The 26431-nt window shown below is 32.9% G+C and overlaps 1 protein-coding gene across 7 annotated transcripts in view; it reads left to right on the top strand.

Moving 5' to 3' along the window:
• The window catches only part of LOC106663388 (regulator of G-protein signaling 20), a 216858-nt gene extending 199610 nt beyond the window's left edge, over positions 1–17248 (top strand). For all 7 annotated transcript variants that reach the window (XM_014388205.2, XM_014388208.2, XM_024227387.1 and 4 more), the window contains 3 exons: positions 14275–14336; positions 16305–16471; positions 16567–17248. In XM_014388205.2, coding sequence (XP_014243691.1) covers positions 14275–14336; positions 16305–16471; positions 16567–16797 — 460 coding nt within the window. In that variant the 3' untranslated portion in view covers positions 16798–17248. The remainder of the gene's footprint in view (positions 1–14274; positions 14337–16304; positions 16472–16566) is intronic.
• The last annotated feature ends 9183 nt before the right edge of the window (positions 17249–26431 follow it).

Here is a 26431-nt window from a genome sequence, read left to right as displayed (position 1 = left end):
TTGAGCCCGATTCCGAGGACTGCAAGTGCCTGGTAGTGGGTCACAGCGCATTACGGAAGGACAGAAAGATTGTTATTGCTATAAGAAGGAACCCTTTACATAGTGCCCGCAAGATTTTAAATGAAGTACAAAATGCTTTGGCAAGGCCTTTATCAACACAAACGATTCCTAATAGTTTGTGGGATGTTGGCCTCGCATCGTATGCCCCTTTGAGACGACCTGTAGCAACAGCCCGCCACTATCAACTCTGGAGAATATGGAGAAGTGCTGTTATGTTTACTGATGGGTCGCGTTTCTGTCTGTATAGTGCTATCAGGCGCCGAAGCGTCTACCGATAACGGTTGATGCCCCAGTTTGTGCTCCCTTCGGCGCTGTTTGGAGGAGGCCGTGTAATGGTCTGGCCTGGGAGTTTACAATGGAGGACAAATTGGACTCCATATTGTTAGAGGCAACCTCACCGCAGTCCGTTATGCTCAAGAAATTATCCAGGACCTCATAGACCTCACTGACTTCATTGAGGCAGGGTTGTTGATCAATGTTTAGAAAACATGGGAATTTCCCACGTGCCCCTTCCCCCATTGTCTCCAGGCTTCAACCCCATTGAACACATGTGGGATGCGTTGCAGAGAAGGCTTTTCGATCACCATCAGCAGCCAGTTGACCTGCAACCTGCGACGTTTATGGAGTGAAATTTCCTATGAAATTAGTGAAAACCTGATTAACAGTACGACAAACAGGTGCAAAGAGGTTTTTGCTAACAAAAGACAATATATACGGTATTAATTGTTTAAAAAAATTGTTGTGTTCAATGAACAAAATTATGGTATGAAAGCCAATTATTTTGTTGTTTTTCAAAGTCCCTTAATTAAATTTTCCTTCAGTAAAGAAACAATAATTTTTATTAAATTTTAATTTGTAATAAAAATAAAATAAAAATACTAGGAAAAGTAATTACTACAAAACTCGCAATATCCCTATTCATTTTTGAGCAGTTTAGTTACACAGTATCTATTTTTCATTTTTTTCTCTAACCATTCCGATGATCTAGATTATTTCAATACCCCCTCGTCGAAAATCGATACAACATAATGAACAATGTGAAAAGCTTCATAAATATAAAGTTGGAAACATGTTTTAGATTTTAGACTTTGTTCATTATCGAGCGCTTTTGAGTGGAACCATTAGGGAGGAAATGATTTTCCTAAAAAACGGAATTTCAATGATTACAGAAGATTACGCGATAACGTGATTTACTATAAATTTTCGCAACTTGAAAAACGTTTAAGCATATACACAAGGAGAAAGTTAATTATCTTTTTAATAAATATCTGAAATTAATATTAGGAACGTCATATTTCTGATGAGTATCGAAACAAAACAAAAAACCTCGATCACAATATTATGCACAAGGGTAAAATTTTTGCACCCATCGAAGTGAAAGAGCACACTTAAGGTCTTTTGTAGTAATCAACGAAAATTTGTTTCGGCAAAGAGAAGCGGAGAGTAATCAGGAACGACCTTTTTACCATCATGGCCAAGTTTCTCCGTTAAAAAACTGACCCCCTCGAATACTGCCAAGATAACTGGTTATATAAATAAAACAACCGAGCAGAAAGATTGTCCCTCCGACAAAACGAGAAATAGATTGCCACCAAAATGTCTTGGGAAATGGTTATTTTCTTGGGGACTGCAATGAAAGCTAATGGGGAGTTCGCATACCTCAGCATGCTTTATGTTAGGTATACTTTTTATCGATATTTGGGACTGTTATTTCCCTTTTCGCCCTGTCCCGTTCTAGAAACTCTTGAATATTTAGGTGTTTATTATTAATTATTTATAAATTTAAAAAGTAAGCATATACATAGTTAAAGAGGTTTTCACTTAGGCAAAGTTCACGCTCCTGCCGTATGAATTTATATTGTATTTCGAAGACTTTTTTCACATTTTATTCTATTACATCCGTACTTTTGTTTCGATCAGGAAAGCTACGGTTTTATGTCCAAACTTTAGTGTATCGTTATTTTTGTTTTGATGGTATCCACATTTTGTTTCAAGAACTTTGAAATATCTCTATTTTGTATCAATACTTTAGGGTATCGATAATTTTGTTACTATGCTTCATTTTATCAGTATTATTGTTTCGATGGTATCGGCATTTTGTTTCAAGAACTTTGTATATCTATATTTTGTATCGATATTTTAGGGTATCGATAATCTTGTTTCTATGCTTCAGTTTATCAGCATTTTTCTTTCGGTGGTATCGACATATTGTTTCAAGAACTTTGAAATATCTCCATTTTGTATCGATACTTTAGGGTATCGATAATTTTGTTACTATGCTTCAGTTTATCAGTATTTTTGTTTCGATGGTATCAACATTTTGTTTCAAGAACTTTGACATATCTCTATTTTGTATCGATACTTTAGGGTATCGATAATTTTGTTACTATGCTTCAATTTATCAGCATTTTTGTTTCGATGGTATCGACAGTTTGTTTCAAGAACATAGATAACTTGATTGACTTACAGTATCAATATTTTTTCTATACATCAGGAAATCATTGCTTACGTTTTCATCAATACATTATCAGTCCTATTTTCTATAATTCAGAAAAGCAATGATTTTGAAAACAATGATTAATATCAATTCTTTTGTTTCGATACTTTAGAAATTCAATTATTTCTTTATTTTAGTGAATCGATATTTTGTTTCAATAGCTTTAATGTATCGCTATTTATATACAAAGTATTAACACTTTGTTTCTACAGTACAGAAAACCAATGCTTTTGTTTCCAAACTTCGAAGTATCGATTCTTTTGTTTCGATTGTGGGAATATCGATATTTTGTTTTATTAATATAAAGTATTAATATTTTTGTTTCGATGTTTTTGATATTTTGTTTCAAGAACTTAGATAACCTAAATTGTTAACTTGAAGTATCAATTTTAATTTTTAAAGTAACGAAACTTTTGTATAGATAATCATCAATGCTTTTTTTCTATACTTCAAGAGTTCAATGCTTTTTTTACAAACTTCAGGTTATCTATATTTTTGTTGTGATATTTCGGGATGTCGATATTACGGTTAAATATTTTGATGGATACGTTAAAGTGTCAATACTTTTTTTTCTATACATCAAGAATGAAATGGTTTGAAATGGTCGTTTCAAAAACTGCAGAATTTTTTTACGAAGGTATTTCAACTACTAGGTTACACAAATCCTCGGGGTTTTTGAAAAAAAAAGCATTTCTAAGTAATCCATTGTATTACTTCTTTCAATTAAATATTCTTTTTATGCAAGGTTTTTGGTTGAAATGAAAAAGTTGGTGCCACGAGCGGGATTCGAACCCACGACCTTGAGCTGCTCTACCTATTGAGAGTAGAGCACGGCGTACATATTTAGTCGAAGTTCGTGGGTTCGAATCCCGCTCGTTGCACTAACTTTTTCATTTCAACCAAAAACCTTACATAAAAAGATTAATTAATTTAAATTTGTAAGACGCTGGATTCGACCCCGGGACCTTAACCATAAAGTGATGAGCGCCGTGTCAACGACAAAAAAGTTGAGGCCACCGACGCCCCGTTGATAAAGCATCAATATTTTTATATCAATACTTTTTAGTTGCAATAATATTGTTTTTTTTATACTATGGGATATAAATACCATTCTTCCGATAGTAGTATTACTGGCACTTCTTTCGAGTCCATATCTCGTCTCTTTTAAAACAAAAGAATATGGAATTGTTACAAAATTGCTTTAGTTAACGATTATTATTGATCTGTATAATTCTACGAAACGTGTCAGGGCTTGAGAATCTAGAATTACCATTTGGTCAAATCGGCACGTTTTTGTTAAGTAAACTCGGCAAGTGACAATGGAAAGAATTAATCACAACTTGTAAATAAGTGGATTTGTATTTTCAATAGGATTGTCTTATTTGTGTGATATGTTTGATTTTCCCAGGACGTACCAAGTTGAAATCTGTCCTTTAGTGCGTTTACTAGTCAGTGAAATTGTGGAAAATCCAACCGTTTTTCTACGGCAAGTTCGTGTCCTTTCGTGGAGTGGGAAATAAAAACCTGGAATCTCCGATCCAATGCTTTCTGGCGGTTTTCCCTTTGAATTTCAGCTGCCGCTTTGTTATTGAATTATTAATGTGAAGATAAAATAAAATTGCTGATAACTTATCATTTGTTCGATAAAAAAAGTGAAATTCTTTCTCCAAAATGAATATTTACTCACCCCGGAGTCATCAAGTCTTGAATGAACTGTTTTCTGAAATCAAATTTAATTTTTCTTTTTTTATTTGGTAAAGATGTAAATTACTCGAGAATTGTAACCCCCTAATTAATTTCAACCCCCGTTTGACCCGAGAGCCGTTATTTTAACTTTGTAAGGAGATTGACACAGTTTCTCCTCGTCTTCACTTAAACTTTCCAAGATGAAGTTTGGCCGTGTTGTAAGTATAGTCAGGTTAATGCTTTCCAGATGACCGGGCCCAAGTTGAACTGGACCTAAAAATAAATTGAGACTGCATCCCAATAAACATGGATTGTTTTCTTCGGCACGTCCTCTTCCATTCAAGTTCACTGCCGCATGGCTAATGTTTTTGATTGTCAAAGCCATTACTGCTTAACTTAATTCTAAATGGACTTTTTTAAAGTAGTTTTTATCATTATCTGATTGTGTTTACATCAATGGTGGATATTTAATACATCTGGTTGAAACTAGCTACAAAAATCTCGCCGCAACCACTTTTAATTCCTTTTTCACTTCATGGTGACCATGGTGGTCTCACAAGGGATCATTCTTAGCCTCATCCTGCTATTTACATTGCCAACCTGCCAATCCACCCCAATACCTGTCAAACTATACGGAAGATGCCGAATTCAATAAGTCACGGTCAATCTCAAGGAACATCTCGAGGTCATCGTAAAACGCTGCAAAAAGTAGAGGATGAAATAGATGGAGGAGAAATGAAAAAAGAAAAGTTAGCGGCACCCACACACGTCAAAACCTTAGGACTATACCTAGGCAGAAAACTGACGAGGAATCACAACACTAGACTTACAAGAACTGACAGATGATTTGCGCAACTAAGAAGACTGCTAGCACCAAAATCAGTCATGAATGATAAAAACGAACACCTTACAAAACAATAAACACAAACAATCGACCTATTCTCCCACGAATCCATACTCAGAAGAAATATCCGCGCTCCCTATTTCGTCTCTAACCTCACCATCCACAATGACCTCAACAATCCTTTCCTTCAATATTGATCAGCTTGCCGTAGGTCCCACGTCTCACCCTAACTTATACCCCTTCCACTATCTTATATCTAGACATCGGATTGACGTGGAGCCGTCATACTGGACAATAAAGGACTGAACAGAAGACTGTTCAACACCAACTAACACTTAAACTTTAAGTAGACATATTTGATTACAAGGAGTACAACTGTGGGATGTCACGAACCCATCCATCTTCAGAAGAAATCTCCAAGCTCCTTACCACGACTCTAACATCACCATCGCTCATATCGCATTATTATGTAAAAACTCGAATCCAACTGTCACCTCCAATATCAAGTAACACCTCGAAGTCAACGTAGAATGATGCAAAACGTAAAGAACGTATAAAAACTTAAACAAATGTACGAAACAAACCAGAACAAGAAACCACCGACACCAACACAAGACCTATTATACATCACCAAAATTATTCATGACTGTAAAAAACAAACACCTTACAAAACAATAAATTGAACTGTTTGGACATATAGAGTATAACTGTGGGCTATAACGAATCCATCCATCCATTTTTCTCTTCAAAGCTGTAAGCGGTCTCACAAGGGATCATTCTTACCCTTTTCCTACTATTTATACTGCAAATCCACCATCTACTTCAATACCTGTCAAACTATGCGGACGATATCGCAATATTATTGTAAAAGCCCGAATCCAATTAGTCACCTCCAACATCCAGGAACGCCTTTAGGTCATAAAAGGCGGAATAAATGCAGGATCAAATTAAAGACAAATGCACTCGAGAAAAAAAAACAGCCTTTCCTAGGCTGTACGCGAACAACTAAAATACAGTTGATGATGGGTTTTGGCCTGCGAGTCGGTAAACTCATTTTGACCCGGCACAGGGTGACTTACTGGGTATGTCTCACTCTTCGGCATTGCCCCATCCTAAGTTCCTCGCTGAAGATGACGCAATGGCGAAACGCGTTTGAATATCTCAAAAACTTGCGAGTGTAGATCAACCCAGCAAGTGACCCTGTACCGGTTCAACAACAGTATACCTAGTCAGCAGTTTGACGTGGTATCGTACCACTAGATGTACAAGGCCAGAGCCAAAATTATACATGACTGTAAAAAACAAACACCTTACAAAACAATAAGTTGAACTGTTTGGACATATAGAGTATAACTGTGGGCTATAACGAATCGATCCATCCTTAGAAGAAACTACGACTCTAACTTCACCATCCTTTCCTTCGTTCAAGGTCGGTTCTGCTAGTTGATGTCGTGTCTAACCTTTCGTCTCACCAACCCTACTTAAGCCCTCTCTACATAAACTCCTTTGAACCACGTTGACCTAGCGACCTGCTTTTTCCTTAAACCCTCAGTGGAGTGCCAGGCTAGGCTGGTTGTTTAAACGTATGTCCTCCGGAAGGGTGAAAATAACCAGCACAAATTTGTTAGAGGTACAATATGTACAGGTTATAAATAAAATAAATATACGCATGAAAAAATTGTAAATCAGAAGGATCGAGTTGTTACTTTTATGCTGAAAAGAAGTTCAAATTTTAGCTAATTAACTGTGGAGGTGAAAGACAGACCCAGCAAGTGACCCTGTACCGGTTAAACAACAACTAGGATACAGTATACCTAGTCAGCAGTTTGACGTGATATCGTACCACTAGACGTAAAAGACCGACAAAGCTAGAACCAAAATTAGGCATGATTGGGAAGCACAAACCACTTTGTAAAAGAATAAGTCGTCCTACTTGGTCACATGGAGCAGCACTATCGGGTGCCACGAACCCAACCAACATGTAATCTCCAAGCTCCCTAATAATTCTCTAACCTTACCATCCACCTCCAACAATCCCTTCGTTCAAGATTTAATCTGCTTCTTGAATTTCCATATAACAATCTTTCGTCTCACCCTAACCCTTCTACTTAAACCTGTCTACTATCGCCCATCCCGAGAATGCAGTTTTAATGGTGTTTATCAATATAATATTTGACTTTAAGTGGTACCGTAAGGGAACATTCTTGGCCCCATCGTGTTTATTTATATTGCTCACCTGCCAACTTATCCAACCTGGACGATACCTCAATATTATGTACGAGCCATAATCCTCTTGGCTATCGGTTATCCAGGAACCCATCAACTAACGAGGTACTACCATCAAACAAGTCAAATACTTAAGAATATTCTTAGATAGCAGACCTATGTCGAATTGGGCGACGAGAAATGATTATCTATCGAGACGTGATTATCTAAAAAGACTGCCAGGTTCCACATCAGATATGCTGTAAAAAAACAAAGTTACAAAACATCATTCTTTTTTTTAACTAGTCTTATAATTCACCCATATTTAGATACCACATTTAGGTCTAATTTTTGTGAATGACTTTAAAATTTTAAAAAATCCTCCAGCCAATGGAAGAGAATCAGCTAATCCGAACATTGATGTTTATGAAGGAAAGTAACACCCTGCGACTGAATTCAATTCTCGGATTGTACGAAAGACACATGTGAGTACAGTTTTTTCGAGCAGGAAGTGAGGAGCGACGAGAAGAAGGGGGTCGGTTGAAGACGGTCTGCTTCCAGTTCCAGTTCCAGTTGACGTTTTCCTTTCCAAGTGTGACACCCTCGCCCTCTAAGCTCATTTCCTTTTCCCCGTCCTCACCACGTCGCGTACAAAATCTCTGGATAGCCATTGATGACCGGAAACCCGTTCAGGTAATTTTTTTTCCAAAAAGTTTTCCCTTTCGACCGTGGAAATTAATGAAAACCGGAGCTTAAAGGTTTATGAAAACGCGGGTTTTATTTCAATAGGTATTTAAAAATAGCGTAATAAAATAATTTCAAGTTTAACTTGGAAAAAAAAGTTCAGGGTTGAATTTGTCCTTTTTTCTACAGAAAATAAGCCTTAATAATACTACGAAATTAGCTTACTTTTACTAACATAGTTTTAGTGTAAAAAGTCTTAAATTGTTACGCATTGGCTAGCTCTCATAAATGTTTAAAGCGATCCGATTTATCATCATTCCATACTACAAAAGTGTCGGATTAGGATTTATTAACTGTAGTCAGCGGTTTGATCAAGTTGATCCTTCTTTAAGCTTTTAAGGCTTTTTCTTATGGCCCTCATGATATGATTGTTGCGTTGTAAGCTAAACAAATAAGAATTCTAGGACGTGAAGGATGGAGCAGGCCCGGATTTATGAATACATGCGAATATATGTTTGTTCAGTTGGTCTCAATATCCAATAAAGAAAAAAATGAAAGTGTGATTCTACTGTATTAAGTACATGAAAATAAATCAATTATATAAGTGGGTTAAACGATTGTCTTGCAGTAGACTTCAGATTTTTAGAGCATCCATTAGGTCTGTCCTTTATTTAGCCATTGAGCACGGCCATCATGATTTAGCCAGTAACATCCACTTTTCATCAAATATGACAATTCTTTACTGAAGACTTATACTTCAAAATCAAGTACTAAGAACTTGGAGAATTCCATGGAATTGAGAAAGCTCTCGATTTAATCTACATTCTAAAAGTTCGTAATAGACTTCGGGATTTTTACAACTTCCATCAGGTCTGTCCTTTATTTAGCCATTGAGCACGGCCATCATGATTTAGCCAGTAACATCCACTTTTCATCAAAGTTGACAATTCTTTAGTGAAGACTTATACTTCAAAATCAAGTACTAAGAACTTGGAGAATTCCATGGAATTGAGAACGCTCTCGATTTAATCTACATTCTAACAGCTCGTAATAAACTTCAGGATTTTTAGAACATCCATCAGGTCTGTCCTTTATTTGGCCATTGAGCACGGCCATCATGATTTAGCCAATAACATCCACTTTTCATCAAACTTGACAATTCGTCAGTGAAGACTTATACTTAAAAACCAAGCACTACGAGTTGGGAGAAATCCATGCAACTGTGTGCTCTAGCAAACAAATTATCCCGGGGGAGGTGGAAAATTGGGCTGCCTTAGATACAACGGGTCATGGGGTTAATCTCTGATTCGTCAGGAATCTTGGTATAACAATGCTCTCCGCCTTAGGACCAATTCGATGGGTACGAGGGAGGCATGAGGAGGGCGGACTCGAACTTTCCTGCCGAATGTAGAAGAATTGGGACTAGCACAGAGACGTCCTTTCCAAGTGCCCAGAGAGCCACTGTATCGTAAGGAGGCATGATGACTCCGGATCTAAACTCCCTACCGGTTACCAGAAGGCATATCACTGCTGCAGCGAGGATAGAGTATTTGCCCTAGATCTTGCGGTGGCGTATGAGACTAAGACGCATTGGATCGGGTAGCGGATTTCAAAGTGCAAAAATATGGGTATTGAGGCCCTCATTAAGCTACTAAACACAAAATTTCTTTAAAGCAGTGGGTGTAGTTGTGGGTGCAAGAGGACGAGCGTACTAACAAGATGCTCAGGGAACTCGGGATCAATCAGCTACCGATAATGCCACTCTGCGCTGAGGTCCTCACTCTACATAACCTGCGCTTATATGGACAGAGAAAATACCTGAATACGACGGACCCTGTCTAGGATGACGGTACACGAAATGGACCTATGGTACAGGAAGGGGTGGATGACCTGCACCAAAGGCTGCGAACACTAGAAAGGCGTTTTTATTTAAGTTAAAAACAGAAAAAAAATCCTATATTAATTATGAGGAAGAAAATCCAATAAGGAGACACTTATTTTTTCCTCATTATTTCTTCTCTCCGACATTGAATCCTATATTAGTTACTAGATATTTTTAGTTTGTGTCAGCTTGAAATCTTATGAAATGTCTATTATTGAGTCTTTTTTTTCCCAACCAAATGTGTTCGGATTTTTTCAGTGAAGCACCTTTCAGCATCTGGATGCTCTGGTTGTTTATTATAGTCAGCACTATAAGAGTTTTATAATTAGCCGTGCCATGGCGCAATCTCTGATTAGGTCTTTAACCATTTTGTCCAACTTTTTCTTCCTTTTTTTCAATTAACATAATCGAGATGGTTTAGGTACTAATTCTATTCTAATTCCATTCCCTATCCATTGACCCGGACGTACCTAATAATATACTGAATTGAATTGTCAGTTAGGTCAGTTGTCATCCGAGGTACATCAATTATCACGATGACTGATTAGATAAAATCTATGTTACTCTTAGAATGAAGACGTTCATACCTTTTGAACACGAACACTGTATTAAACCCGTTTATTTATTATTGCTTGTATTTGCCCACTTTAGATTAAATCAATTACAAATATACCATATATATATTTTACCATATATTATATATAGGTAAATATAATTTGTTCCGTTGCCTCCGATTGCGCCCAACGGTTTGAAACAAAACCAAATTAGCCACGCGTATCGTCGAGTTCATTTGAATTGGCGGACACATTGCAGTGGTTCCAAAGGAATTAATTGTATTTTTCATTAAGCACCACTGCTTTTTATAACTGATTATTAATGGAGAACATTTGTATGGTGTATTTTTAGGATGTTATATTCAATAACGTCGGTGGCCGCAACGGTTTGGGCGTTGACACGGCGCCGCTCATCATTGTAAGGTTAAGGTCCCGGGTTCGAATCCAGCGGCCCTGCATTCAAACCCGACGAAAAACAGGGGGGTTTATATGACCTCTGCTGTAGCAAACCCTCGTAGAAAAAAATCTGGTGTTTACTATCATAAAAATGAACGAACTCGTGGTACAAAGAAGTAGGATATTTAAGTTTAATGAGAACCAAAAAGCACAAAGATAAAGGTTCTTTTGATCTACTTCTGTTCTTTCAATTTCGTGACATTTCAAAGTCATTTAATAATGTTAGTGACAACATAAATTAAATGAACCACTAACGCAAATGGAGCAGATGTGAATTAAATCGTTTTGAACCTGAGAATCGAATCGACGCTAGGGTTTGATAGATGGTGTCTTCAAAGGATGAGGGGGGCTCCTGCTGGTGACTGGATTGGATTAATTGTTTGATTGAGAACTGGAACTGTTTTCCCTGTCTAAAAGGCCTTTCCGGCTAATGAAAGGAGGCTAAGTGAGAAGAACAAAACTTACTGCAGGGGTAAATTTGTACACTGGAAAACCAGCCTACCTTTGCAAAAATTATAAAAACAAATAACATAAAGGCGTGTACAAGTCTTTATAGAATGAGGATGAGCAATTTAAGCAAACTTTTACATAGCTTTAAAAACAATAAAATTCAAAAGCTTTTAGAATTGTACATTTTAGAATATCAATGCTGATAAGGCAGGTCAAAAAGAAGCAGCTATTCTTTACCCTTCAAGGTGAATATTGCAGCTCATTAAATAAACAAAAATAAAAATAATAAGTCAATTATTCAAAAGGAATTTTTAACCAGATGTTGGCTTACTAAGAGAGAAAGCTGCGGGGGGGGGTTGAAAAACCGATTTTCTTAATCAATCACGGGAAGGCATTATTGGGCAAAACGTCAAAAGCTGAACCCTCGGCTTAATTGAATCACTGACAATAAAGCACTTTGGAACCTAAGGCAAAATATTTCGACAAAAAAAGAAAAACTCTTAAAACTACATTATATGTATAAATTAAAACTTTGACCCAATTTAATTTCTGATGTTTTTCATTGATGTTGCACTTGCTTTTAAGTTTGCTCAGTTTTTGCTCTTGGCTGATGAAATCAAAATTTTTAAAGCAGTTCTTTGCCCTGGCGACCCACTGGCACTCCAAAAGGACATAGATTCCTTTGCAGATTGGTGTTCCAATAATAGTTTTTTCCCCTTAACCTAAGTAAATGCAAATTCATTCATTTCTGCAGGTTAAATCACAATCCTTTCACATTCCAGTGCGCCATTAACCATAGCAATATGTCATGGGTGACAATCGATACAATTATTAAAAAACCGTAACCTCACATTTGTTAAAAGAATGACTGCTGAATTTATTAATCCATTTGCTTTAAAGGCCTTGTTTCAACCCTTAGTTCAATCGCATTAGGAAAGGATTCAAAACCTAGCTCTTAATTTATTTCCTCCAGGAGTACTGGTCATGAATTAGATTATGACTGCACAAACTTCAATTAGACTCGAGCTTGAAGGAAATTAGTTTCCTATCCTTCAGTTGGAAGGTGCTCAACAACTCAATGGATATCCTCTCCATGTTCGGCGCACCACTTTTCCATATGGGTTTTCACCTAACCACCAACATTTGGACTGTTGTCTATGACTATTGTATTGCATGTACACATTTATGTATAACTATACTTGATTATGGATGTTATAAGCATGTGTACTATACAAGTGGATTTAATTGTAAAAAAATCTGCTTGAATAAAAATGTCTAATTGTAGTAACAGACTTAAAAGAATGAAAAATAAAATTCTCGATCTATCTTGAAGATAATATATGTGTACTTGTTTAAATTTATATAGTCTCTCTTATTTACTTCAGTCTGGCCTGCTGCTCTTGTTATTTTATAGAGTATTCAGCTATTGATACATTCTTAAAATAATTTTTAACATTTCTGAAGATTGTGGGGTGAGATGGTCATGTCAAAATATTGTACATGTGATGAAAAGTGGGTTTACAGGCGAAATCATATTGTGCAGGGACAAGGACTAAGGATGACACCACTTTTCCAGCTGCTGCAAGGGGACTGCACAAAAGAGTTGATGGATGTTTTCAAAATTGAAGTATATGGCGAACAGTTAGAAGTAGGCTAAATTCAGAACTTATCTCAACTTTATGAATTTTGGCTTGAAAGATACTGGTGTACATTGCAATGAGCTCTGAGAACTTGGTTTTCAAGTAGACATCACCAAAATATTGTCACATTTGATGAAAAGTGGGTGTTACTGGCTTAAGGATGATGGCTGTGCCTATGGCTAGATAGATACAGATCTGATGGCTGTTCTTAAAACTCTGAAGTCTACTGTAACCAAACAGCATTGTTTACCGTGAAGGAGTTCTGATCCACAAAAGGTTAGAAGATTTACATGTGATTAAACTCCTGCCACACCCAACATACAGTCCAATCCTTGCTCCATATGATTATTACTTGTTTCGACCCATGCCCTGAGAGTAGGAATCTCTGGTACTCTTTTAAAATATGTGTAACACTAGAACACATTCCCATCAAATCTGGAAAAATTTAGAATATTTTCATTAGATCCTTTTGTTGTTGATTTTTTAATATCCTTGCCCAAGACATAGGTGTATTTGTGCTTTATGCTGTTGTTAATATATAATTTATTGGTTTATAATATTTTTATTTTGCATTACTTGGATTTATCCTTATTCGTTAGGGAAGTATATTAAAATTTTGAAGAGAAAGAGATGGACATGGAAAGTGAAGTTGATAATGGGTTTTGGTCTGCGAGTCAGGGAACTCATGTTGACCCAGCACAGGGTCATTTACTTAGTCTGTCTCCACTCGCAGGTTTTTGGGTTATTCAAACCCAATTCACCATTGCACCATCTTCAGTGAGGAAGTCCATGGAAAGTGAAGTTTTATCTGGTGTTGACAATAAAGCCACTAACCAGATAAAGTTTGGACTCTTCATCTTAAAGACGTAGAATGGTCAATCCATCGAACCTGAGGTTGATGGAGGATCTCGGAGGAGAAAAGATCAACCACCACAGCAATCAGTTGCTCAATATTATCAAAATTTTGGTAATATCTGATGCGGCACATCTAATCGATGACTTCAAATTAAAGTCTTTTACTGATTCAGCCAAACTCTGGTGATTTTTCAGTTATCTCAGTGTCACATTTAACACTGAATAGATTGAGTGCAATTTCTCAGCTTGGTATCTGCCATCGAATGCAATTTTCCAGTCAAAAGTTCTCATTGAGGATAAAACACATATATGACATACAGAAGAATCCCAGTGTACTAAACTTTACAATTCAGTGATTTACGAATCAAAACACTTTTATATTACAATGATACACTACTATAAATTATTTGATAAAATTTTATTTAAATAATAAATGAATGAATGTCTTCTTTATTTTTCAGGCCATCTTTGGAGGAGATCCGTGCATGGGGAAAATCCTTCGATAGGCTCATGAAAAATCCAGGTGAATATTTCTAATCAGCTTTACTCTTTTTATTTTCTTATCTCTTTGCCATTATTTTAATTGATGTGATTTTGAGAGATATGAGAAGCATTGAAGCAAAGAACTTGTTCCCTTTTCGTCTTCCAACTTCCCTACCATTCACGTGCTTTTAAGAGCTAAGTTAATGCCTCATTCCGTATACCCAATGAATCATTACCATTTTGGAAAATGTGTGCATTAGAATCGATTTTCAATGAAGTCTGATCATCCAAACATAATAAATAAGACACGAAAAAAATCTAATCTGAGAACTGTGTTAAAGAATTAAAATTAACAAACTATTTTACTATACCAATGATAAAATTTATATTGTGTTTATAAAAGTATTCTTACTACTATCTTTGCATATCCACGGTTCAATGTTTTTTCAGTGAAGCAGAGAAAATATGTCAGTTTTTTCATTGTGAGGTTTCTATATGTCATCCTACTAGAAATGCTTAAACATTATAATAAAAGCTAAATAACTACCAATTTTTGTAATTTTGCTGGGTTGTTTTCTTCTTCTTCTTTTGAAAACTTCTTTTCAAGCCTGTGAATTAAAATATAAAAAAGGTCTGAAACTAGAATTTTATCATGGATATGTTTTGGGGCTGGATAAGTTAGGTAGGGTTACAGATTTACGATTAGGGATGGGGTAGGTTAGGTAGTGTTAAGGTTAGGGTTAGGTGAGATGTGAGCTAGGGTAAAGGACGGTTTAGGTTACATATCCATGATTCAATGTTTATCCATGAAGCAGAGAAAACATGCCAGTTTTTTCATTGTGAGATCAATAAACTTGGATCATCTTATTGAAATGCTTATATTACAATTATAGGTAAATAACTACAAATTTTTGACATTTTACCTTTTTTCCTGAAAGCTTCTTTTCATTCCTGTCATTGATTGTCAATTGTTGATTCAAAGTATACAAATGAGTGAAAATGACATAATTTGAGTGATTTTCCAGATATTTTAACACGGATATGTTTTTAGACTGATAGGCTTGGTTAGATAGGGTTAGAATTTTAGGGTTAGGTTTGATAGAATTAAGGTTAGGTAAGGGCTAAGGTTAGGGTTATGTGAGATTTTGGTTAGTGTAAGGGACAGATTTGGTTACATATCCATGACTGAATTTTTTTTTTCTTGAAGTGGAGAATATATGCCAGCTTTTTCATCATGAGATCTCCTGTAAAATTCAATCAACTTATTAGAAAACATTCTTACATTAAAATAAGAACTAAAAACTACCAATTTTTGCAATTTTTCCTTTTTTGTGAAATCTTCTTTTCATTCATATCATTCTGATACTAATGCCTGTTGAACAAAGATTAAAAAAGGTCAAAAAGCGAAAAATATGAGCAATTTTCTCAATATATTTCATTGTGGGAGCTCCTATAAATTCTTGTCATCCTTGGTATGTTAAAGGTGTTTCAATATATATGTATCAATTTTCTTTCACAAAACTTGATTTTTTTAAATTGAAAAATAGAAGAAACTCTTCAGTTTTAAGCAGACCCTTGAGAAGTTTCCTATCAACTTCACATGTTATTTATTTTATAAAAGTGAGTGACAAATACATAATAAAAAGATACTGGAGCAATCTGTTTCAGACTTGGGGAGATGTCAGAGTTGAACCCTTTGTATGACAATAGCTTGATAATGTTACGTTCCTTTTGTTATATTTGTTGATATTCTATTTACAATACTTTCTTCATTCCTTTCTTTAATTCTCCTTTTTCTTTTTTAAACACTTTGTAAATTAATATTTGTTACTTTTTGAAGTTAATTGTTGCAACAAAAATTTTTTTAATCATTATTCATTAAACACTGTTTTTATACTTAATTAAATTTATAAGTATATGAAAATGTATTTTATGTATAATTTTATCAATTTATGTGATAGTATTATTTTGAAGCAACTGAAAACTTGTCTTGGTTTGTCTTTTACAGCCGGAAGAAAAGTTTTCCGTGAATTCTTGCGATGCGAATACAGCGAAGAAAACATCCTATTTTGGCTAGCATGCGAAGAACTGAAAAAAGAGGGAAATCCCGATCTCATAGAAGAAAAAGCGCGATTCATCTATGAAGACTATATATCCATACTTTCTCCTAAAGAGGTAACAAAACACATATAAGAGGTGTAATACGTTTTTATTGTGCAAGGAAAATCATATTTACATTAAATACAACTAATGGAATGTTTTCATTGCAGGTGAGTTTGGATTCAAGAGTACGTGAGATTGTAAATCGCAATATGGTTGCTCCGACACCTCACACTTTTGATGAAGCGCAACTTCAGATATATACATTGATGCATAGAGATTCATACCCTCGGTTTGTCAACTCATCGCTCTTCAAGCAGCTTGCTCAGCTGAATAACAATAGTGATGGGAGTGACATGATACCAGTAGTCGAAGCTCAACAATCTCAACCAAAACAGTAAACAGAGCACAAATGATCAACTATCTCTTAACTATAATTTTTTTATTGTAATTAATTATTGCAATTTAACTGTAACTATTTCTTATTGCTATTTGCTGCTCAAACTGCGTTATACATAAAAAGCAGCAATATTTTATATGCTCTATTGCACAAATATTTTTTTGTTTGTTTTTGTTTCAAAACAGTACATGCAGAAATGATTCCACAAAGAGTTATTACCAAATAATCTGTGCTAAATGCAATTGGTAAATTGACTTGTGGTTAAATTAAAACTATTTTGAACATCAAATAGAATGATTTAAATTCTTTTTGTAACAAAAGAAAACTAAACAGACTATTTTAAAAATTTGAGGAATAACTTTAATACAATGAGAGCTACGTCTTTTGTAAGAAAAATGCATTTAAATTAAAACAAATCAAGTACATAAGTTTCTTAACATAAAAACAAAAATAAACTTACATTAACATTTTTTAGCTACATGATATAACTACAAAACATTTTATTAAAATCAATAGAGTTTTCAAAAATTGAACTAAAAATGCTGAGCTTCTATTGAGCTTGAAATTTAATAATAAAACAGATTACACATACTTTACAAATTTACAAAGATTGTAATCAACTGTCAATTAATAACCCCCATAATAAAATTAAAGTTTAAATGCTATAAAGTAGCTCACAGACTGTAGGAATTATTTTAGCAGTAGAAGTTATGAGATGGAAAACATGAAAAACAACTTTATTCAAATCATTATTTGTTTATGATAAATGATGATTTGAATATTTTCCAGGGTATATTTAACATTCAGAGATAAATCGATTTAAACGACTAATTGAGGGAAAAATGAATTTATAACAGGCTTATAAAAGTAACAGATTTCTACCTGTGTAGTACATATTAAGAGTATTATAACACTAAATATCTTTTGCTGCTTCAAATAGAATCAAACTACTAACCACAATAAAAGAACAAAGATGTGAACTTTGAACAGATTTTAAAAAAAAGTACAAGCTTCATCGTGAGTGATCTCATCACACAAACTAATAAAAGGGTAAAACCTACTATTATAATACTGTTATTATTTTTAGTTGAGTAGTGAGTTAAGGAAATTAATATATTTTCCAACAATTAATTCTCTTATTACATGATGTAGTTGTAGTTGTTGTCTAGATGTTCAAGGGTCCAGTTAACTTAATTCCCCCAACCTAAGTGTTATATTTTTAAAAGCTTCCTGAAATTCAGTCCCTACTGTATGACCAGATTATTATTTCATCCAAAGTATAAATGTAGCATGCATGAGAATTTTCTTTAGCCCATTTATGAAAAAAAAAATGTAAAATGTAAATTTAAAAAATGATAAAATTATTAGAAAAATATAAAAACACAATGTGGTAAAATTACAACTGAAAAGAAATTAAGACATTGAAGAAAAGACCGTGGTTTATTCTTAATGTAAAAAAATATTAGTGTAATTGTGTGATATCTTATACCTTGAGTCTAAATGTTTTTCACAAAAAGCCCAGGACCAATTGTATAGCCTCCTTCTCCAGTAAAGCTTATTAACCAACTTATTTTACTATTAAAAGAGGGTCAATAACCATCTAAAACAGTGTATCATACAAACAAGTTTTTATTTAATAATATTTTTGTCATTTTTCAGTTAAAATTTTATTTATTATAAACGTATAACAGTTTAATGGAATCAAGGCCTGTTACATGAGGTGCCTTTTCTGTTTTCACAATTTAGCAGAAATTGTAGCAAAAATTATTTTTCTATTATGCAAAAAAAAATTGCATTGCATTTCATAATAGCACTAATCACTTTTTATTTATTTATTTTTATTGTTGCTAACTGGTTTCTGAACATCATATAAAATTCTAAGTCAATTTATTAATTAACTTTAATAGAGACAAGAAATATTGGAAACTATAAATATCCAGGAAATTTGCTGAATCCTTAAAATTCAGTTATGGGCCTACAAAGTTTAGAGCAAATATGCAATTAATTATTCATCAACTTTTGCTCAACCTTAACTGTTTTGCACTTTTACTCCAGTCAATCATGAATCTCTCTCTTTATCTCCTCTTACATTTTTCTCATATTGATTATTTTCTACAAATTTGTGTTATTGGGAGTGAGCTCACGCCAATCAATGTGGATTAAAAGCTAATAACTTTGTTAACAATGTGTTTGTGATCATAATCGTTAAATGTTAGTAAGCCAAGATTTATACCATTAAAAAAAAGAAAGCTTTAATCATTATTAAACTAATATCGGTGTGGCATTCCTGCTAGCAAAGGCTGATTTCAGTCAGCTTTTGCATGCTAAGAAATGTGGGTAAACTTGTAAGAAATTCGAACATCATAACCGGCCTACAGTGGAAGTGTGTTTGAATTGAAAGTGGCCTATATATATAAAAATAAAGTTAAAAATTTATGAAAAAAAAACACACACACACACAAAACACACACAACATGCACACAACACAACACACACAACACATAAAAGACTTTGTGCACACGCTCATGCAAACTTACAAAGACTACTGGAGAGAAGAAGAAAAAAGAAACAAATTCAAATAATACATAGAATCAGTAGAAATCCACTCAAATGTAAATTAAACAAACTTACTCTGTATGATAAATTTATGCATACATAGGGTATATGTGTGTATTCAAACTTGAGCTTGTGAGCACTAACTGATACATAAGTACATATTAGTGTGTGTATGTATTATACACATTAACTGTAAATATAATTATCAAAGAAATGACAAATATCTCAATATTGGAGAGAAATTCACTGAAAATTCAATGGCTTTAATATTTTATAGAAATATTTATGTTTAAGTGTTATATGNTTATACATTTTATACATCTATTGAAATACATAATAGCATAAATATATAGACAGAAGTATATGTTAAATGTGTAAAGTGTTTATTTTAAATTCTGTTAACATTTAACATACATTTCTGTACATATTTTTATGGTATGGCTTGTTAATGAATGAACTGACAATTGCTGATCCTCAAAATCATTAAATTGTTATATGAATTTTTTCTCCATTTTAATTATTTGTGATAGCTCACTGTTATTATCATGGAACGTGATATCATTGCCATTTAATTAGCACAATTTGAAGAAAGAAAAAAAACTTTGTTGGGACTCTTAATCATGTGCACACACAATATTTTTCCAGGTGAAAACGGGTAATGCAAATTAAACCAATGAAAATGTATTTTATTAGACCGATTTCAATTGTTAACCAATTTTATAAACTATGGTCATAAAATCTTATTAGAAAATTGTCTATATTTAGAGTAAAAAGTAAATTAGTGGCTTTAATTTCATTACTTCAAGTAGGACATTTATTTTTCAGCATAATTTCTTTTCACTAATTTGTCTAATGTCATCTGTTTTTTTTTAAATTGATCTAATTTAACAGTTATTATTTTAAATAAATTTTGATCGGTTAAAATGGAAATCAGTCTTTCAAATACAACCAAATTAATTTTCAAACAAATTTAGTTATATAAAAAGATTTTTTTGTTGAAAATATTACTTTTTCTACTATGTGATAATTTATTGGTTACCTAATTAAATTTATAAAGTTTCTAATTGTGATTGTATTACTATTATTGTAACTAGTATTTCTGTTTTTAGATTATAGTTTTATCAAGCGCACAAATTATGTTAGATAATCCAAATTCAATTAGTTTTTTTACATTTACATTAAATAAATACATTTTTTGATATGAGAAATTCTCCTATTTGTTTATTTGATTTTTTTTATTATGTTAAATGATAAGAGACAATTAGTTTAAAAATAGTCATACGTTTCTCATTTAGTCAACTCTCTGGTCATAAATATAAAATTGTTTTTCCAAAGATTAGATGATGAAGAATAAATTGTTTTTTTAATTGTATATTAACTAGTGATTACAAAAGTAATGTGGTGTTCATTTTGTGATTATTCTTCTTCATATTCTTCATTTCATGACTGCTTCTATTTCATTTATTTTGAATGGCTTGATATGAATGTTTTCACAAGTAAAGAGATGTTTGGGATCAAATAAACCAAAAAAAAACTTTTTTTTTCCAAATAGTTATAATAGTTGCTTTTATAAATCAACAACAAATTACCCAAAATCATCACAAATTTGTAAAAAGTACTAAGTGTATACACAATTTATAAAAAAAAAATATTTTTAAATAACTGAAGAATCAAAAAACAAAGACATAAACTTTAATTGATAAAATAAGGATCATGGAAAATTCAGGTGTAGACGATTACCGCGATAAAAAAGAACAAAACAAATACAATGAAAATGAAAGACATAAAAGTAATATTTGGATTAATGTGTACAATATAATGATATGAAAATTATATAAATTAAAATGTGATATTGGGAAGGAAAACTGCTTTAACCTCAGCAATAAATGTATCGATGGGAAAAATTATTTTTTAAACAATCATTATGCTTGATTTATATCTTGACGTATGCATTTATTTAAAAGTTTTTATTGGGGTATAATTTGACAAATTACACGGCACATATTTTTAAATTTGTTCCCTTCACGAATTAATCATCACTTACTTGTTGAAGCTTCATTAAAGTATTTCCCCCCCCCCAAAAAAAAAAATTTATAATTTGGTCTGTGATTTTTTATCGTATTACCTTAGATTGCCTCATTTATTACATTACGATAGTAAGTGATGGTACATTTTGAGAGTTTTAGACAGAGTGTTAATCCATGACTGGTAAAACCAGTGGCTATAAAAAAATTATTATTATAATATTCTGTGACATAATTAATTTTGAATGTATGTACTGGAGTGGAGAGAAAGATTGAATGGTTCGTAGTTGTAACCCTATCTCGTAGCTTTAAAATATTTTAAATTCTACCTTATAATAAAAACATTTAAAAAATGATATTTTAATAAAAGTTGAGGGTTTTCAATGTAATTGCCTGTAATTAAAGAATTGCCAAAATATATTTGGTATTTTTTATATATAGATTATGTTTTAAATTATTAATTTATTTGAACAAAAAATAGTGCATAGTTATTATTACATACAATTAAGTTATGTAAATGAGTGCAAATTTTTCTAAATTATGTATGATTTTTACAGTATAAAAGACCAATAATGGCTTATATATGTTGATGTAATTTATAATAAAAACTTAACTTGAGTATACTCCCAGCATAGCGAAGAATATAAACAAAAATATAAAGTGTACATATGCGATGTGAGACTAGAATCACCATGTTGTTATAAATGTTGTAAAATAATGGATTACTTCTTGTGAATATGTTTTAACAAAATGTTGCTGACCAAACTATAGGGAAAATATAATGGTTGGTCACTAGCGTGGGTGCATGTTAAAAGTAAAATTAATTACTTGTAATGTACATTTTATTAGAAAAATAGTCAAATGAATGTATGCTAAACTTATAGTTTTTTAGGTATTATTTTATTTTAAATGTAGATATTTCATTACGTTTCTACTATTTGTTTGTTACAACAAAATCATGAGTTGAGAACCATCAATTTAATTAATTATCAATGAAATGAATACGGTTGTGACTGGGGTACTTGCCATGTCGCTTCTCATGATGGAGGCTCTTAAATGATTTCAAATAAATTATATTGTTGATTAAAATAATGGACTAAAAATAATTGAAAATAATGGTCTACGGCATCATGGAACTGTTTAAATTGTCTGAATTTTTAATTTACTAATGATACAATGATCGCCACCAATGAAACCAATAGCTTTTATGGCAAACTGTTAGACAGGTGATCAATATTTTTTCAAATATAGTGTATTAATTAATTTATAAAACTTGTACTTCTCTCCTCTACATTATTATACTAAATGAAAATAAAAAGTTTAAATTTTTTCAGATGTTTATTTCAAGAGTTAAAAAACTTGAAACCCTATTTAACAACTTCCTGTGTCCTCAAAAGTCTTGTGAAGATAAAACTACTAGCTACGATTGAATTATCAGGATCAAGTACATACAAATCAGAAAAGTTCATATAAAAATCTATAAATAATTCAGTATACAGGGTTATCGTGAAAAAGTATTTTTTTAAAACCTTAAAATTGCCATGGTCGGGCCCGTCAGTTAGGTGGAATCATACTCCAATTTGAGGAACAGGAACAGGCCAAAATTCATACACATTAAATAATAAACAAATCTCAAATCTCATCTTGGTAATTTTATGGTTTTTACAAGTTCAACATTTTCACACCGACCCTGGATGTGAAAAAAATTAAAAACAAAGGAAGAAAGGAAACAACCAAAAAGAAAGACGAAAAAAGTTAGTTAAATAACTTTGAAAAACTTTCAAATAGATGTTAATAAATTTCTAAGAAGTAGTTTTTCAGTGCGAATCATAAAGAAGAGAAATGTGAGTATTTGGCTTCCATATGTAAAACTGTATTTACATTTAAAAATAACATTTAATCATAAATTTAATGACTTAAGAAAGAATTTATTTTAAATAATAGGAATAATTTTTCTTTTATTAGGTGAAACAACAAATGTTTACTTTTTTAATTTTATTTTAAATTAATTTTTACTTACTTAATTTTACTTTTAAGGTTAGGAAGTTAAGAAAAAAGGAGAAATATATAAGTGAGTGAGAGTTGCATAATTTTTTTTTTAACATCAGAATTTTCCTACTACGAGATATTTATCAGCTTATAACTAGATTTTATGTCGATTTACTTTTAAATAAATTACCACAAATAGATACGATTTAATCTTCTCAATGACTCATCAGATATCGCTGATATGTTCTTTCACAATCGCACAATTTATAGTATTTAATTTATAATTGGCGAACTGATAGTAGTCAGGAAAGATTAACTGATAGTAGTCCATTTCTGTTTTGTCCTTTGGCAATAAATTCTATTATATGTGAATAAAAAATTATACCCCATTTCCTGTATTTCTGTTTCCATTGCTGGACTTCGTCGGGGTTATCCCCTCTGGATTGAGGTTGTTTCTGGGCAGGATTGAGGAGGGATTTACCACAATCTGAGATCAAAGCATCTCCAGCATATTCGACATGGTGTCCAGCCATTATTGACAAAGCCCTGCATGCAATAAACTATGCAAAAAATAAAAGACAAAATAGTTGAAAGAGATCTGCAGGCTCGTTCTTTCCTTCCTATCCCGAGATTTGCGGGTACTTGGATCTAATCGAGCTCTGGCTATACCAACAATATTGCACTTATGAAGGCATTTAAAAAATAATAATAATTAATTGAAAAAATCTTAATTTTACTATTTTAGACTTTGAAGTTATGTTATTAGAATATTATTGTTTTAAATAAATGTAAATGTGTTCTAACATTTGTATTATTGGGTTGTCCGGAAAATAATGCAGGATTTTGGTATTAAACAAAAAAAAAGAAACTAGTTACTTTAAAGCAATGTTCTTTAATCAAAATAATTTCCCNAATGAGTAATCCTGTAAACGTAAACAGAATATTTTATATAGATTTTTTTTAATGAAAACTTAAAATCCTGCATTATTTTCCGGACAACCCAATATATGTGCATACTAAAGGTAAACCAAACCCAACCTAACCTAACCCAACACACTCCACATTAACACAAAATTGATAACATGAAAATGGTCACACAACAAAATTTTATGTATCCAGTCCACAAACATATTCATGTTAAAAAGTTAGATAAAAAACTTATTTAAATATTTTAGGATCAAAGGATTAGGATCACATCAATCAAAACTTAAGCTATGGTGGCCAAGATGTTGCGTTAGATAATGAATTTGTATTCAGAAATTTCATTTGACATCCATCATAAAGGATGGAAAAAATTGTGCACAAAAGGATTTTAAATTTAATAAACCCTGATGCAAAATAGATAACAATCCATAAATAAATCTTCAAATACATAATATATACAGGGTGAATTGCTACTCGTGCTACAAACTTCTCCAGTAGATTCTTCACCCTAAAATGAACAAAAAAGTTCATATTGACCATGGTCCGATTCTCAACCATTTCAGAGTAATTTCGCTTTTTATCGATTTTGAAAGATATCACGTCCTGGCGTCGGAAAATCGTGATATCTTTTAATCTAAACATTTCTCTTAAAATCTATAAGCACCGTTGAAATCCCCGTTAATTTTTAGAGAGAATCAAAATCATAATTCCATTGAAATTTTTTAATTTAATTTAATGCCCATTTAGTATGTAATGCTTAAGAAGTTTACAAACAGCTAGAAGGTCAAGGAAGAAAGACCCAAACGTTTTGCCACCTTCATCTTCTTATTGAAAAATTAACGGGGATTTCAACGGTGCTTATAGATTTTAAGAGAAATGTTTAGATTAAAAGATATCACGATTTTCCGACGCCAGGACGTGATATCTTTCAAAATCGATAAAAAGCGAAATTACTCTGAAATGGTTGAGAATCGGACCATGGTCAATATGAACTTTTTTGTTCATTTTAGGGTCAAGAATCTACTGGTGAAGTTTGTAGCACGAGTAGCAAGTCACTCTCAAACATTAGCAATCCTTGAACCACCATTTTTTCTCTTTTTGTCATCAACATCTTGGTCTCACAACCACTAAATAAGAAAATGACGAGTGCGTTGGAAGCGTTATTAAATCAGGTAGTTTTCCTCAAATTTGCTGCCTTCTGAGACTAAAATTAGAAACTCTGGATTACTTTATACACTTTCCGATTTACACAATTTTCCACTCTTTTTGTAGTTCTGGCTGAAATAAAACACAAAAAATTAGCCCAAACATTTTGCCACCGTCATCTTCTTATTGAAAAATTAACGGGAATTTCAACGGTGCTATTAGATTTTCAGAGAAATGTTTAGATTAAAAGATATCACGATTTTCCGACGCCAGGACGTGATATCTTTCAAAATCGATAAAAAGCGAAATTACTCTGAAATGGTTGAGAATCGGACCATGGACAATATGAACTTTTTTGTTCATTTTAGGGTGAAGAATCTACTGGAGAAGTTTGTAGCACGAGTAGCAATTCACCCTGTATAAATTTAATGTAGAATTAAAACTAAATCAATAAAATAAGAGAAAAATAACAAGACATAAATAGGAAATCTTATCTGCATATGTTATTGCCGATTTATGTAAGCTCAGATCTGCACATGCATGTACACATGTATGGACACAGTTGAGCCTACCATTTCTTGCATTTCTCCAGCATTTCCAGCTTTTATACTTTTCAATAAATTACTGGCAGGTCTTGAGAATCATCAACCCTGAGTATTGGCAGTCTGGGGCCAGACCTGGGTCCTATCCATCCGCCACCGAGGTTGGGCTCTGGGTAGAGGCTGTTGGAATAACAGCTAGGTAATTTCAACAATTAATGCAATCGGTTCCTAAATCAATTCATACTCTCACTCTTCATATATTCTTTTCTATTTACATACCATTCACTCAGTCAGGGTTGTGGAGTACTCGATATTCCTCCATCACACTTTACACCTATTATATAACTAACCTGATTGAGGGTCACTGAATATTCTGTCAACAACACTCTCAACTACACATTCATGCCAATAAATACATTATCAATATACACTAAGAAACATAAGAGAAGATATC

The sequence above is a fragment of the Cimex lectularius genome, unplaced genomic scaffold (assembly GCF_000648675.2).
Source record: "Cimex lectularius strain Harlan isolate CLEC.00 unplaced genomic scaffold, Clec_2.1 scaffold195, whole genome shotgun sequence".
In the NCBI taxonomy this organism is placed as follows: domain Eukaryota; kingdom Metazoa; phylum Arthropoda; class Insecta; order Hemiptera; family Cimicidae; genus Cimex; species Cimex lectularius.
This window is presented reverse-complemented; position numbering and strand designations above follow the sequence as displayed.